Source organism: Dromiciops gliroides, chromosome 1, assembly GCF_019393635.1.
Source record: "Dromiciops gliroides isolate mDroGli1 chromosome 1, mDroGli1.pri, whole genome shotgun sequence".
Taxonomy (NCBI): domain Eukaryota; kingdom Metazoa; phylum Chordata; class Mammalia; order Microbiotheria; family Microbiotheriidae; genus Dromiciops; species Dromiciops gliroides.
Window position 1 is genome coordinate 16,566,388 of NC_057861.1, and position 16,794 is coordinate 16,583,181.

At 45.8% G+C, this 16,794-nt stretch overlaps 1 protein-coding gene across 3 annotated transcripts in view; it reads left to right on the forward strand.

Annotated features, from left to right (window-relative positions):
• ALKBH2 (alkB homolog 2, alpha-ketoglutarate dependent dioxygenase) overlaps nucleotides 1–16,794 on the forward strand; it is a 32,764-nt gene that overhangs the window by 13,657 nt on the left and 2,313 nt on the right. Inside the window, exons 1-2 of one of the 3 annotated variants that reach the window (XM_043974900.1) lie at nucleotides 13,238–13,369; nucleotides 14,972–15,338. In XM_043974900.1, the coding sequence (XP_043830835.1) occupies nucleotides 15,065–15,338 (274 nt within the window). In that variant the 5' untranslated portion in view covers nucleotides 13,238–13,369; nucleotides 14,972–15,064. Of the gene's footprint in view, nucleotides 1–13,237; nucleotides 13,370–14,971; nucleotides 15,339–16,794 lie in introns of those variants that run through there. The other 2 variants (XM_043974917.1, XM_043974907.1) reach the window with 2 other exon arrangements.

A 16,794-nucleotide genomic window follows, 5' to 3' on the forward strand; every position in this document is an offset into this window, starting at 1 on the left:
AACTCCCATCTGCCTTAGCTATTGTTCATTGTCCTGTTCATACTGGGAAAAGCAACCCTGTTTCAAAAGGGAACAAATGAGGTGCTGCACTTGCTGCTTTGGAAGCCCCTGAACATGTATTTAATCTTTCTTCTGATGATGTTTCTATTACTCTCACTTATGATAAGTCTGAGGTAGAGAAGTGGAAAAACAAATTCAAGGCTAAAGAAGTCAGTGGGGTCTGGGTGACTCCAGAGGGGAAGCCGCTTCTCCCCCGAGCTTCTATCGTCAGGTATGCCTATCTATTCACAGAAAAGGCCATTTTGGCACACAAGGAATTGTGGACTCAGTAAAAGGGTTTGGATTGCCCCCAGAGTCACTAATGCGGCCTCTAGGGTTTGTGCCTCTTGTTCAGTTTGTCAGACTTATAATCGACATGCTTTCTGGGCTAAAGCTTATGGAGGACGTCCTTTAGCATATCCACCTTTTGAGCATCTACAAATTGATTATATTACAATGCCTGAGGCAGGAAGCTATAAGTTTTGTCTTGTTATAGTGGATCAACTCACTCCCTGGGTAGAAGCTTTTCCCAGCCCCCAAGCCACAGCTGCCTTTGTTGCCAAAATCCTCCTTAAAGAAATTGTCTGGGGGGCAGCTAGGTGGCGCAGTGGATAGAGTACCGGCCCTGGATTCAGGGGTACCTGAGTTCAAATCCGGCCTCAGACACTTGACACTTACTAGCTGTGTGACCCTAGGCAAGTCACTTAACTCCCATTGCCCCACAAAAAAACAAAAAAAAAAGAAAGAAAAGAAATAGTCCCCTGCTTTGGCCCACCAGCCTGTATTGATTCTGACAAAGGCACACATTTTACTGATTCTGTTTTATCCCAAATTTACTCTTTCTTGGGAGTTACTCCAAAATTTCATACACCCTACCACCCACAAAGTTCAGGCCAGGTGCTTATGAGCATGATTGGCAAATTGTGCACTGAAACTCATTTGAAGTGGCCTGATATTCTGCCCTTGGCACTGTGCTATCTGCACAGCAGGTTTTGGCCATCCTCCCATCCAAGCAAAATCTTTTCTCCAGTATATACATCATTGGTAGGGGGAGATGCCTCTGTTTGTTTCCCATATACAGCAATTACAAGCCAGACCACACGAACTCCATGAGGCAGGAGCAACAGAACAGGCTGGCCCCTTGGACTTATCCTTACAGGATTTGAAACCAGGAGACAGTGTATATATCAAACATTTTCAGCAGACTAGTGGGACCCAGCCAGCTTGGGAAGGTCCTTTCCAAATATGGCTAACAACTCTGACTACCATCAAAATCGGAGAGAAGGACTCATGGATACATTGCTCCCACATAAAACCAGTACCAGCACATGTAGAGCATTGAATTTCATTGTCTCTTATTCTTCCATGTGTATTTTATTCTATTCATCTATCTCTCCAATTTTGAGACAATGCAAGATGGTTTTGATTTCATAATACAATGATAATTCTGGGAGTATTGTGCTCCCACATGTTCTAAATTGTTTGTTTTTTCCAACTGATAATTTGATCAAACTCTATAAAGCATTTCCCTGGCAAATTGGTTGCCATGGAAAATGTAAATTAATTCTAGAAATATTTTTTTTTTTTGCAGGGCAATGAGGGTTAAGTGACTGGCCCAGGGTCACACAGCTAGTAAGTGTCAAGTGTCTGAGGCTGGATTTGAACTCAGGTCCTCTTGAATCCAGGGCCAGTGTTTTGTCCATTGCACCCCCCTAGAAGTATTATTTTTGATAAGTGTATATTTTTTGAAAAAAGAGGGGAGGGGGCAGCTAGGTGGCACAGTTATCAGATGCCAGTTGGCCAGGATGCCATGCAATCACAAGAGGAATACATACAAGAGCAGACATTGAACTATCATATGAGGGGAGATATGCATGAAGTCCAGGTACTGCACTGCTCTGGGAAAGGCCGAGAAAACGGCTATTGACAAACATTTTCTTGGTTTAATTTTCTCCACATGGCACTGGGTGGCCAGCTTATGCCATCTCATTCAACACCTGACTTCAATTCCCTCTCCTATATGCCTGATGTCATGGACATCTCAATCCGATGCATCTGATTAAGCCTGACTCAGTTATTTCCCTGTTCTTTTATGGTAACCCCCATAATTATCTCAGATGTCATGATAAATACAGTGTTGGATTTGGCCTTTCCATCTGCTACCCATTATATTAGAGTCTTTAATTTCTCATAATGGCATGAGGATAATTAGGCAGATGATGCAAAAAGTGATGAAACAGAGATAAAAATGATTTTCTAAATTAATATCACAATTGTCTTCTCAATTTATCCTCCACAGAGGGGACTGTAGTAATGTTAAGTTTTTGTTTGTTTGGTTTTTTTGCAGGGCAATGGGGGTTAAGTGACTTACCCAGGGTCACACAGCTGGTAAGTGTCGAGTGTCTGAGGGAGGCCAGATTTGAACTCAAGGAACTCCTGAATCCAGGGCCAGTGCTTTATCCACTGCGCCACCTAGCCGCCCCCCATAATATTAAGTTTTAGAGGAGTGTAGTAATATTAAGTTTTAGAGTGTTTCAAATTTTTGTTTTTATTTTATGTTTCATGTGTAACAACTAAGATTCTGAATTTCATTAGGCATGTTTGTGAGAACTCTCATTGTTTGATTTGATTATTAGCAAAGCTATTTAAAGTTGTGTTAAGCTCAATTTTGTAGGAAATTTTCCTAGCTGATTACCAGCATCCACACATCAATACCTGAAAAGACTCCCATTCCACAACTACACCCAGAGGACATCCCCAAGAATCATCTGAGAAAAGACTTCCAAAGACTTAAATGGACATTTTCCTGTTTTCCTTTTCCACATTGTATACACTGTTTATAATGTCCACCTGCTAATAGGGGAATGCCCCCCTTTAGCCTTTGTCAATGCGTCGCTCGATTTCTTTTTTCTCTCTTTTCATTCCTTTTACTCGGTTAGTCATAAGCATCCGTAATATTATTGCTTCATGTGAAGAAATGATGTTTCTTTGCCTGAAGCACAGCAGGGACTGTGAGAATTGGAATGGCACCCCCTGCTTGAGAGATATTGTGGGGGAGCTCCACCATGAGGAGAGAGCACATGATTTTGTTTTTGTTTTTTGTTTTTTTGGTGAGGCAATTGGGGTTAAGTGACTTGCCCAGGGTCACACAGCTAGTAAGTGTTAAGTGTCTGAGGCTGGATTTGAACTCAGGTCCTCCTGAATCCAGGGCCGGTGCTCTATCTACTGCACCATCTAGCTGCTCTAGAGCATGTGATTTGGAAGCCATGTTACTTTAGTGTCCAGAAGTTGGCCAGCATCCGGAAGCTGCCTGTCATCAGGAACTTGCATCTGTAGAGCTGCCTGTTAGTTCTATCAATCAGGGCTGCCAATCAGTTAGCTTGGAACTATGTGTGTATGGATGGCCCTGTTTCCTGTTTCACAAGAGGCTTCTGGGAGGAGGAAGGAGGAGCGAGGTCTTTTTCACCTAGGACCTGGGCTTGGCTGGGGCAGAGATGCTGGCTCCCTTAGATAGAAGGAATCTTGACCTTTTTCTCTACAATCACTAGATTCTAAAGCACCTTAATAAATGCTTAAAAGTCTAAACTCTTGCTAAAGCTTCTAATTTAAGGCAACCACTCATTAGATTTTAGACATTTGTAGCTAGAATTTAGAATTTTAGCCCCTTATAGAGCTTTATTCCTTCCTATTAAAGCTACTGGATCCTGTTTCATGGGGTTGTCCGGAGTGCATCCAAGCTGTAATTGCTACTACTTTATTAGTAGGAAAAAATAGAAAATTAACATTTGGAGGTGCACTAGTGGTTAGCACCCTGCATCAGGTCAGAACTATTTGAATCAAAGAGCAGGAAGATGGTTGACAGATTCCCATATTCTGAAATATGGAGCAATGTTAATGGAGAATGATGATTTACTACTTACTGCTGACTTGTTTAAATACAGCTGCCTTTTTATGGAAAGGGGTGAGTATTAAGAAAGAATTGGAGGGGCAGCTAGGTGGCGCAGTGGATAGAGTATCAACCCTGTATTCAAGAGTACCTGAGTTCAAATCCAGCCTCAGACACTTAACACTTACTAGCTGTGTGACCCTGGGCAAGTCACTTAGCCCCAATTGCCTCACTAAAAAAAAAAAAAAAAAAAAAAGAAGGAATTGGAGTATGATTATTTGGACATTATTAAATAACAGACAAGGGTCCAAAACAGTTTCAAAGAACTCATGACAGAAAATGTTCTCAACATGCAGAAAAAAGAACTGTGGATTATGAATACAGATTGAACCATACTGTTTCTACTTTTGGACTGTGTTTTTCTTCCTTCTTTTTTGAGGTTTTTCCCTTGTGGTCTGATTGTTCTTTCACAAAATGACCAATGCAGAAATATATTTAATATGATTGTACATATATAACCTATATCAGACTGCTTTCTGTCTTGGGGAGGAGGGAGGAAAAGGAGGGTGGGAGAAAACTTTGGAACTAAACATCCTATGAAAACAAATGTTGAAAACTATCCTTATATGTAACTGGAAAATAATAAAATACTTAAAAAAAAAAAAAGAATAAGGACAACCCCAAGAAAGGATGTGGTATTATCACCCTATGAGATGCTGTTTGGTCTACCTTAGACAGGAGAGACTGAGAAATGCTGCTCATGGAAACAAAAGATATATTCCTAAGGAATTATATATTGGCATTACCTTCCTCTCTGTCCTATCTTAGGAAAAAAAAGGACTACTAGCCCAGACACCACCCCTTGAGTTTGCTGTATATAACATACACCCGGGAGACTGGGTCTTAATCAAATCTTGGAAGGAAATGAAACTACAGCAGGATTGGGAGGGACCTTACCAGATACTTCTGACTATAGAAACTGCAGTCCAGATGACCGAAAAGGGTTGGATTCATTATACCAGAACCAAGGGACCAGTGGATCCTCCTCCCCCTGCTAACTCCTAGCAGTGGAATGTGTTACCGACAAAGGACCCCTTGGTACTGAAATGGAAGAGACAGCTATTAACAACACCTGGTGGCAGCTGAAGTTTTGCTTCTTATTCTGGTAGGATTGGTGTTTGCTTGTGGTATTATTGGAAGGAAAAGATTTTGTGGGAAACAGAACAGATGGCAAATCTGCTAACCCAGCGGGGAGGGTTATAGTGTGGGTAACTTCTGCAGTCACTCAAAGGAGCGGGCCCAGGATCAGGGACATATCTGCTGAAGATGAGTGGCTAAAAGGGGGGCAGAGAGTTTACCCTATCAAGATCTGGATAAACATTACTAAGGAAGTAACTCCTCAAACAGTAAAGTCCTAAAGTCAAAATGGAGTATGTGTTTAAGGGGGCGGCCAGGCCAGATTGTCAAGAACTAAAATGTAATCCCATAGTCTTGACTATAAAGAATGCAGATTGGGATGTGGGTGGAACATATGGAATCAGAGCGGATATAACAGAAACAGACCCAGTGGCAAGGTTCAGAATAGTTGTTTCAGCTACTGAAAAGAAGGCCAGCCCAACCATAGTCTCCCCAGTAGAATGATGGGGACCTCATAATGACCCCCAAATCGTTAAGGTAGTCAAGGTTAAAGATCCGAGACAGACCATAGAAGTAGAAACAGGGTCTGGGGATCTAAATGTTTGGGTGGAATGGGTCAGATATACAGTAAAGAGTCTGAGGAAGAGTGACTGCTGGGGGCAGCTAGGTGGCGCAGTGGATAAAGTACCAGCCCTGAATTCAGGAGGATCTGAGTTCAAATCCGACCTCAGACACTTGACACTTACCAGCTGTGTGACCCTGGGCAAGTCACTTAACCCTCATTGCCCTTCAAAAAAAAAAAAAGAAGAAGAGTGACTGCTATGCTTATGTGTCAGGCCCACCAGTCGCCCAGATAGTGCCTTTCCCTTTGGGTTGGACCAAAGACAAGCAAGGAATGCAGTGTATGGTTACACCAAGATTAAGATGCCTGGGGAAATGACACCTGTAAATCCTTGTCACTACTTCCTACTTTCCCAACAGCAACTGGGAATCACACAGCTTGTCTCTCTAGACAGGGTGTGAACTTCAGCAAGGATCTGGGAGAACTGGAGACCTGCGTGGAGCTGTGGAATGTGACCGAGGACAAATCAGGAAACTACTCTGCCTTGAGTGTTCCCAGAGCAGACTTGTAGTGGTAATGTGGAGATAACATCTTGAGACCTGCGCTGCCCCCTCAGTGGAAAGGCACCTGGTGCAATAGTACAGTCGGCCATACTATTCACCCTGGCAATCAGAAACAAAGAAGTAGCTAGAACAGAAGGGAGAAGAAAGAGAAGTTAGTGGATGCGAGTTCTTTTGATGATAGAGTTTATATAAGACTACCCAGTAGAGTTCTGGATGAATTTAAGGCTAGGAACCAAGTAGCAGCAGGCTTCAAGTTTGGAACCGTTACCAAGGCATTGGACGGTCTAAGCTAGCTGAAGAATTAGCCAAGAACTTTGGAATAGACAATCCAATTGATGTGGGATGGAATTAGGGTCAGATTGATCGTGAGTCGTCCCAAAAGAATTACAAGACTCAGTGACTTCAGTTTCCCAAGTTTTATTGCAATACTGTGAGTGATCACAGGGAGAGAACCAGAAAAGTAGAAAGGTATCTCTCCAATAAGGAAAGATAGAAAATTATATTTATAGTATGGATAAATTGATTATCAGTCTCATTATAATAATTTCCACCTTAGGGAGGTACAGGGGAGGGCTTATCCTAATTTGGAGTTCCTGGGGTCCTAAGCCAACCCCCGAGGTGGGTACCTTTTTCCTTGGAGGTGTGTTGGTGAACCCAGGAGGCTCTCTGTTGCCCCTCTGACTGAGTTCCCCCTCCCCAGGCTTGGGCCGTGGTCACTGAGGCAGCAAGTCTCCTAGGAAACTTTGTGGTCAAGGCCTCAATTCCAGAGACAATGCCTGGCTGGTCTCCAGGGGTCTGAGAGACTCAGCTGTGCAAACCCCACTCATGTCAGGTTCTGACATGTCAAGGCTGAAAGGTTGAAAAATTGCTCTTATTCTCTTAGAATTATTCTTACAGAGACTTTATTTGATTTCTTTGTGTTTTTTTGCTATAGATACTGGGCTAACCTGAATAATAAAATGCACACAGTTAATCACACATAATGTGATACCGTTGTGTCAATGATTAATCGTCTCCGATCCTCAACCTCTGTCGTTAGGGCATTGGCCCGTGATCCCGACAGAGGTGTGTTTTGGGGGTTTACACATCATAAGGTGAATCTGGGGACAAATTTGGCCTTTTCTGCACATGTCTCTTTCTGGTTCCCATGCTTAGTTTCAAAACAACTTCATTTTTCATTTATTTTGAGTCTAAATTTCTATAACTTGTCATTTTTTCATTGTTATAGTTTTAGGTCTTCATGGCCTCCCTCCCTAATAGTGATAGCAGGGGCAGCTAGGTGGCACAGTGGATAGAGCACCAGCCCTGGATTCAGGAGGACCTGAGTTCAAATCCAGCCTCAGACACCTAACAATTACTAGTTGTGTGACTCTGGGCATGTCACTTAACCCCAATTGCCTCACCAAAAAAAGAAAAAAAAAGAATTACATTTTCACACAAGTCCTAATTAGGAATAAAAGAACAGGTTTATTGGATACAAGAGAAAAAAAAGAAAGGAAAAAAAAGAAAGGAAGGTGCTATTTACAAAAACAAAACAACCTAATAGTGATAGCAGGAGTACTGATGGTTACTGGGTGTTGCATAAATTCCCTGTGTAAAAGGATTAGCACAGAGATTGATTGAAACAAATGCCCATGGGCTAGAACCAACAATCTGTATCTATTGGGAGAACAAGGGACTGAAGCCAATTTGGAATATGATGAAGAGAGCAGGATGATGCTATCAAAGCTGGGCTCCCAAATAAAGTGCAGGTGCAACAAAGGGTAGACTAGCTGAGGGGGAATTATAGACTGCTACCTTAAATAAATACTGTATCTGCATAAAAGCTTACTTTTATACCCACTTAACAGGAGTTCCACTTAGGGTCTATTACTGGGAGCAACCCAGTGAAACTGGTTTTGTGGTTTGACGTGTCCTCATATGCTTCCTGCAGAGGGGAACTAAGACCAAATAAGGTATAAAGAAAATGAGGGGCAAGGGGCTTTGAAATGTGGGGAATGGGACATGTAAAAAGAGGCAGAGACTGACGGGGATTGTTTAGACTCTTAGGGTGGGCTGTAAATCCTGCAGTATCCAGCCAATGGGGAAGCAGGGGAGGGAACTGCTGACCTGCATGGGGAATAAAAAACTGTGTACAAGTCTTGGCAGGTGTGCTGGGTCTTGCAAGAATGCTTTATTTTATTTTGTTTTTGTTTTGTAGGGGAATGAGGATCAAGTGACTTGCCCAGGGTCACACAGCTAGTTAAGTGCCTGAAGCCAGATTTGAATTCAGGTCCTCCTGAATCCAGGGCCAGTGCTTTATCCACTGCACCACCTAGCTGCCCCCAAGAATGCTTTAGTAAGCATTTACTTCACCACCGGCCTCAGAGTTCTTGGTAATGTTATGGGTGAAAGCGTGTGGGTCCTTAGGGTTCCTCTATAAAGAATTATACTCTCGGGCAGCTAGATGGCACAATGGATAGAGCACCGGCCCTGGATTCAGGAGTACCTGAGTTCAAATCTGGCCTCAGACACTTAACACTTACTAGCTGTGTGACCCTGGGCAAGTCACTTAACCCCAATTGCCTCACCAAAAAAAAAAAAAAGGAATTACATTTTCACACAAGTCCTAATTAGGAATAAAAGAACAGGTTTATTGGATACAAGAGAAACTGGCAGGGAGGAAGGTTTAAAACACTTTCCTCCCGAGCTAACCTGGGGAGCACCCTTTTATAGGGCTAAGATGGCCCTTATTGGGGGATGGGTTAGAGATAGTCTGTTGATGGGGGGGGGGGGTGGTAATGGTGCTGCTTATCTCTTTTGTGTGTCTGTCCTTTGGTTTAGTTTCAAGGAGAAGGTTCCTTGATCTCAAGGGAAAACTCCTGGGGTTTCAAGGAAAAAAGTTCCTTGACCTCCCCAGACAACTTCTGGGGTAACCGGGGCCCATAATACTCCCGTAACAGTAAGAGGATTGTTTCTTACACTCCTTCCCCTAGAGTCTGGTTGGCTGAAGAGCTGGCTGATTCTCTGGAGGGCCAAAGATGATTCCTTAGTCTCTCTCTTTTTTGTTAGTGGGGCAATGAGGGTTAAGTGACTTGCCCAGGGTCACAAAGCTAGTAAGTGTCAAGTGTCTGATGCCAGATTTGAACTCAGGTCCTCCTGAATCCAGGGCCAGTGCCCTATCCACTGCGCCACCTAGCTGCCCCCCTTAGTCTCCCTTATGGTTGGGCCTGGCATTGTTCTATTTATCTGTAGTCCAAACATTAGCCTGATTAAATCCTGGCCAGTTCTTCAATAGGTTAGCTTTGGAGAGGTAGAAAATGTTGGGACACTCCAGGAATCTCTGGGTCTCCTCCCCTGCTCTAGATAGGGAATCTGACTGAAATGGAAGTTAATTCTTTTCCCCAGAAGGCTTTCATTCTATCTCGACTAGATTTAAGAGTTTGTTACTTCCCTAATTTCTTTAAGAAAGGCCTTTTTGTCCCTGATCCACCTTCCTGAGAGGCTTTTCCTAGAAGCCAGGCCCAGAGAGAACAGCCTTAATTTTCAGTTTTACTAAAAAAGGTTTTTAAATGTGTTTTTGATGTGGGCTGTAATTTAGGGTCAAATTAATAGTGAGTCATCCCAAAAGAATTACAAGACTCAGTGTGACTCACTTTCCCAAGTTTTATTGCAATACTGTGATGACCACAGGGAGAGAATCAGAATATTGGAAAGGTATCTCTCAAATAAGGAAAGGAAAGACAGTTATATTTATAGTATGGATAAATTGATTATCAGTCTCATTATAATATTCTCCACCTAGGGGTGTTTCAGGGGAGGGCTTATCCTAATTTGGAGTTCCTGGGGTCCTAAGCCACCCCTGAGGCAGGTACCTTTTTCAGTGGAGGTGTGTTTTTGGGGTTTATACATCATAAGGTGAATCTGGGGACAAATTTGGCCTTTTCTGCGCATGTCTCTTTCTGATTCCCATGGCTAGTTTCAAAATATAATCATTTTTCTTTAGAATTTCTATAGCTTAGGGGGCAGCTAGTTGGCGGAGTGGATAGAGCACCGGCCCTGGAGTCAGGTACTCCTCAGGAGTACCTGAGTTCAAATCCGGCCTCAGATATTTAATACTTACTAGCTGTGTGACCCTGGGCAAGTCACAACCCCAATTGCCTCACCAAAAAAAAAAAAAAAAAAGGAATTTCTATAGCCTTGTGATTTTAGTCTAAGGTCATCATTGCCTCTCTCCCTCTGTTCCTGTTATGGACACTGATTTCTGTGAGTACAAGAACCTAGTATAAGTTATCCCTTTTAGAGCTAATATCTGAATTACAGCTTGGGTCTTAGGTTTTTCTATTAACCTCTTTTGCCTCCTACATCATTTCCACTCTTGGCTTAACACGCAGTCCCTGCAGAAGGGGCAACTGGCCACTCTATCAATGAGAATTCTGGAGCCTGTTGGCGCTCGTTTCCTTTGTGCTGTTTTCAGTGGAAATTGTTTTGCTTCTCCTCTTCTGTGCATCTGATGCCTCCCAGTCTTCCCAGGTTTCTCGGATTCTGTTCCTGACTTTCCTAGGACACCATTCATTCCCATGGACTGGACCGCCCTTTCCTCCTTTCCTTCCGTGTGAGGTTGGGAGCTTTCCCTCTGTCTCTGGCCTCCTTGGGGCAGGTGTCCAGAATCAGAAAATTGGTACCACTTCAGGGTTTGGGGGATGTATGATCTATTGCTGGGGGGGGGGGGCGCTCCCACAGCGATAAAGCCGCTGGGCTTTCAAGTATGTAAGAAAATCGATTTTAGAAAGGACCTTGTGAACCACTTCTCAGCAAGTTAGAAGAACTCCCCTGGACTGTCCAACCTCAAAATGACTGGGGAAACGTGGTTAGATTGGGGCCGGGCCGGGACGGGGGGGGGGGGGGGGGGGGGGGGGGGGCCGGGAAGGAAGAGGGAGAGGGGGAAGTACCAGGATTGTGGGAGGAAAGAATGCGTCCTCCCTAGGAAGCCTCGGTTACCTCAGGTGTTGCCCCAGGCCTAGGTTAGATCATAATAGAAGCCATTGGAGGGGAAATAATGGGAAAGGTCTGGGATTTGACAGGGGATTTCTTTGGGGAACTCCCAGTACCTTTATTTGGTAATTCTCATTTTAAGAATTGCCTGGGCCCCGCCCGGCCTCCGCAGCTAGGTGGAGCCGCAGAGAAAGCACCCACCCTGGATTCAGGAGGGCCTGAGTTCAAATCCAGACTCAGACACTTGATACTTAGTGGCTGTGTGACCCTGGGCAAGTCACTTAACCCTCGTTGCCCCCCCCCCAAAAAGGAATTGCCATGGGCATGGAGAGCTAAGTGACTTGTCCAAGGTCACACAACTGACTCTATGCTACTTCCTGACTGTAGGGCAGAGGCTCAGTCAGTGAACACTGGCAAAAGACCATCCCTTAAATCTGATTCACTAGACCCCTTGGGAGAAACAGTTTCTTTAAAATGAGTTTTCCAGGTCTATGGTTTTTACTAGAAGGAATACAAAGACAAAAGGCAATTCTAATAGAAAGAGAGAGAAAACACCCAGGGGAATGTTGCCCCATAGTTTGAAGGAATGGTGTTCGGACTCTTGAAACTCAACACTTGAATACCAGGCTCATTTTCTTTCCCCTCAGATTCTCCTCTTTTCCTAAATTTCCAGTTACTGTGAAGAACACCACCATCAATGGCCCAAGCTCCCAACCTAGGTGTTATCCTCAATGCAGGTCTGATCCTTGAGGTAGTTTTTTGTTGTTCAGTCATTTTTTAGTCATGTCCAACTCCTCGTGACCTCATTTGGGGTTTTCTTGGCAGAGATGATAAGAGTGGTTTGCCATTTCCTTCTCCAACTCGCTTTACAAATGAGGAAACTGAGGCAAACAGGGCAAAGTGACTTACCCAAGGTGTGAGGGAAAAATCCATCCTCTTCGCAATAATTCTCGGGAACTCAGCAGCGAGGTGACAAAGGCTTTATTTTCTTCTCATGAGAAGGAGGCCCCCTAGTGTGCAGCTAGTGGGTGCCCCGAAAAGGGGCTCGCAGGCCCTGCTTTATACCCTAGTCCCTAATGTGAATGGACCTTCCCCTTTTTCATCACTGCGCCCCATGACACTAGGAAAGTGGGGCGGTTACAATCTATGCGCAAAAACCTTATACTTCCTTATTTGGACACAACTCTGGAGCAGACCTTATTGAGACCAGGGCTCCTTGAACCATGTGACCTTGCTAACCTGAGGGGGAGGAGGGGATCTGAGACTTTTGTGCTACAAACAGGTCAGGGGGAGTATGACTGACTGTTATATCCACATTGAGAGGAGACAATTACCCATTTCTCACACAAGGTCACCCAGCTAGTAAGCCAGATTTGAACTCAGGTCTTTCTGACTCTAGGCCCTGGTACTCTATCCAATTTACCACCTAGATGCCTTCTCTGACCATATCACTTTCCTAGTGTCATGGGGCGCAGAGCACCCCAGAATTTCTCTGGGGCACACCGAGGAATCTTCTCCTTGAGAAACTAAACCAGAGGACAGATAACGCCTAGAGGAACAAAATCGGACTGAGCTAGCTTGGGATTCCTACCCTTCATTCTGGTCTCCCTTACTCTGGGGAGATAAATTTGGGTGTAGCTGCGGCCTTTATCCACTGCACCACCTAGCTGTCCCTGCATCATTATTGCTGAGAATAGTCAAGTCATTCACAGTTCTTCATCAAACAATATTGCCGTCTCCGTGCACCACGTTCTCTTGGTTCTGCTCACTTCACTCTACATCAGTTCATACGAATCTTTCCAGGCCTTTCTGAAGTCATCCTGCTTGTCATTTCTTACGGCACGATAATATTCCATCCCCATCACATGCCCCAGCTTGTTTAGCCATTCCCCAATTGGAGCGGGAGGACCGATTCCCGGACCAGGGCGCTTCCCCCAAGGACAGGTGAGGGGAGCCCGAGAGCTTTGCTGCAGACAGCCCAGAGGGGCGGGGCTGGCCTCCAGCGAGGGGAGGGGGGATGGGGGCGGACGTGCACCCGGAAGTAGCGGCTGCATCCTGGAGGAGCGGACGTGATTGGTGAGATCTGTGGACTGCCAGTCATCCGTCCGTCCCGGTGCAGCTGGGTTTTAAAGATAGCCCCGGCCCCCCGCCGAGCAGAAGTCTGGCGTGTTATCTGAACCCGGAGTTCCCCGGGCTGTTCTATCAAAGGTACTGTGCCTTGGGGGCTCCCCGGGGGTCTTAAGTACCCCCTGGACTTTACTAGAGACCCCGTGTGCGGTTTTCAGAGGGAGAGCCGAGATGTGGCACAAAAGGCACCGAACTGGGAAATGAGCGAGAAGACCCGACATGAATAGCTAGTATTTCTCCAGTGCGTGAAGGTTTGCGGAGCGCTTCTCAAATGCAATTTCATTTTATCTTCACGACACTTAGGATCCCCACTTGATAGATGAGGGAACTGAGATACGGCCCTTGGTCGATTTGCCCCGGGTCACCAGTGAGTGTCTGAGGTGGGATTCGAACTAGGTCTTCCTGAGACCAGGTCCAGTATTCTGTTTTGCTGTATAACCTTGTTACTAATTCCAAGACTGGGCTTCTCATCTCAGCTAATGAAAGTTACATTGCAGTGGATAAAGCACCAGTCCTGGATTCAGGAGGACCTGAGTTCAAATTCAGACTCAGGCACTTGACCCTTACTAGCTGTGTGACCCTAGGCAAGTCACTTAACCCTCATTGCTCCGCAAAAAAAAAAAAAAAAAAAAAAAAAAAGTTAGGTTGACTCAGACCCATGGTGCCCACCCTGCTTGTCCATCAGTGTTGGAGGAGGAAACACCAAATGTGCAGCTTTTTGCTTTGCTGGCTACCTGCAAATTGTCATGTTCTTGCTCCCTTGGGGAGAAGCTGAGATGCAAGGGCCCAAACTCTTCCGCCGAGATGGACCGAGATGGACCTATCCGGATCTTCCTGAAAGTTCCGGATACAAGCTGGCCCCACCTCGCAGCCATCCCTGATCTCCAATGATTGGCCCATTGTTAATCTGGGTGAAAAGTCCAAAGAAAAACGTTGCTTTCACCACAATTTTGCACGTCTCCGAGGGCCTGTCAGTTCCCCTTGTACCTCACTTTCCCCATCTGTAAAGTTGGGGGATTGGGTAGAGAAGGGGGAGTGTTGGACTAGGTGGTATCTAAACTCTTCTAAAGCTCACATTCTGGGGCCACATACTTGTTTTGATAAAATCCACCCCCCCCCCCCAATGAGGGCTAAGTGACTTGCCCAGGGTCACACAGCTAGTAAGTGTCAAGAGTCTGAGGTTGCATTTGAAGTCAGATCCTCCTGAATCCAGGGCCAGTGCTTTATCCACTGCGCCACCTAGCTGCTTGACATAAAATGTTAAAAAGCCTGGTGTCTGGGTGGGCACACTCCCAAAGCTAAGGCTATCCTGGGCCGTACCTGAAGAGGGGAATGAGGATTGCAGAGCCTCACTAGTCCGCCCTCACTCAGAGGACCGTGTTTCCTCTGGACGCCACATTTTAGGAAGCAGAAGGGCTGAAGCCTGGTGTGGGTTCTTCCAGCAGGGTCTGGACAAGTGACCCCTTGTCCTGCGCTTCCTAGTGTGGAGTCCTTCCTTCTGTGTGTTGGCCTGGATGGCCAATGGGGTCCCTTCCAGCTCAGTGACACATGATGTGTTCGGCCATTCTCCAGGCCCTCCCCCTTCCCCAAGTTTCCCATTTTTTGCCACCACAAACAACTCTGGGATTCCATGAGGTTGTGGTTCTACGGCTTTTTTTTTTATCCTTCCTCATTCTCCTATAGGTTTGTGGCCAACGGGGCAGGCTCCTGTGAAGTTTCTCCACCTTTCTCCATCAGGCCCTTCCCCACTCCCGGCTCACTTCCAGAGAACAGCAGATGGACAGATTCCTGGTGAAGAAGGCTGCGAGAGATCCATTAGAACAAGGCAGAGAAGAGCAGGAACCGGGCCAGGCCTTGCCGGGAGAAGAGGAAGAAAGAAGAAAGAGACCCAGGAGGGAATCGGCAGGGAGTGACAGTGGCCTGGCCACCGGCTGCTGCTGGCGGAAGATTCGGGCTGAGAGCTTGGACTGTGATTACACGGTCCTTTTTGGCAGGGCCGAGGCAGATGAGCTTCTCCAGAAATTGGAAAAAGAAGTGGAATATTTTGAAGGTGAGCACCAAGTTCTGTGGGCTAGCCGCTCTTTCCTCCCCCTTAAGACTTGCCGGATCTCTGGGCTCGAAAGACCCACAGAATCCCATTTCCCAGACTTCTGGCTGCCTTGGGGAGGGATCCACGCTTAGTCGCTTTTTAAAGTTTGCCCACCTCCATTTTCTTTGCATTTTTCCCAATGAAGAGTAGGCTCGATTCAAATGACACAAAGGTGCCTAAAAGCAGTAGAGCTGAGACCTTACCCATTGAATATTAGAATGACTATCCACCCACCTACCAGTCGGGAAGCCTGACTCTAGTCCTGCTTTGTTTTAGTGAAGTGTCTTGGGTTCTTTGCAGTGTTGTATGGACTGTACAGACTGTTCTCCTGGTTCTGCTCACTTCCCCCTGCATCAGTTCATACAAGTCTTCCCAATTCCGTGAGGAACTCTCCTTTATATTATTAATATTCCATTTTCATTCAGCCACGTCCCACCACTGGGTACAAGGTCTGGGCGACACCAGGAAGGGCTGCCGTGAATAGTGTGGTACAGAGAAGCCACTTCCTCCAATCCCTCTGTGATGTGTGCCTAGTACTTGTGTCACTGGGTCTGGGGACATGCAAAGTTCTTGTCTTCCTTAGAAGCTTAGTTCCAGTGACAACTTCTGTGCAAGGCCTCTTCTGACACACCTAATGCCTAGCAGTCCATTCCTCCTATCCCAATTTTTCTTTGTAAAACGAGGTAGGCTTTGAAGGTTCTAAGCTCCCTCTCAGCTCTGACATTCCCCGTTCTGAGGCCCCTCCAAACTCTTAACGTTCTTTGTTCTGAGGTCCCTCCTAGCCCTGACATTCCCTGTTCTAAGCTCCCTCCCAGCTCTGACATTCCCTGTTCTAAGCTCTCTCCCAGCTCTGGCATCCCTTGTTCTCAGGCCCCTTCCAGTCCTGACATTCCCTGTTCCAAAGCCCCTCTCAGCTGTCATCCCCTGTTCTGAGGCCCCTCCCACCTCTGACATTACCTGTATTCTAAGATCCTTTAGGGACTTATCTGTGCTTCCCAGAGTTCCCCTGTGGTTCTTCCTCTTGAGAGCACATGAACCCAGGTTCTTTGACCATTCTCCAAAGGCTCACCTTTATTGATTTGCCCCTTTTCACCCATAAGCTCCCTCCCTGCCTTCAGAGTAACTAAGGGCTTCCTTTGAACTCAGCGATAAAGACAACCCTCCACTCCCCGCTTTGTTCACAGTCGTGAGCAGCCTTGCCAGCTCCTCCTCAGGGTTTCTGTCTTGCTGCTTATTAAGGGACAAGTGACCGTGAGCTTCCCTCTCTGTGCAGGGGCCGTGAGTGGCCGCCCAGGCCTGAGGTCACACAGCATCAGGGAGGATAACCTTTCTTACCTGCTCAGCTTTACATATTTAACAGAAGAATAGTAGATAAATGTAGTGACAAGAGCTTGGGTTTCTGTAGCACTTTAGGGCT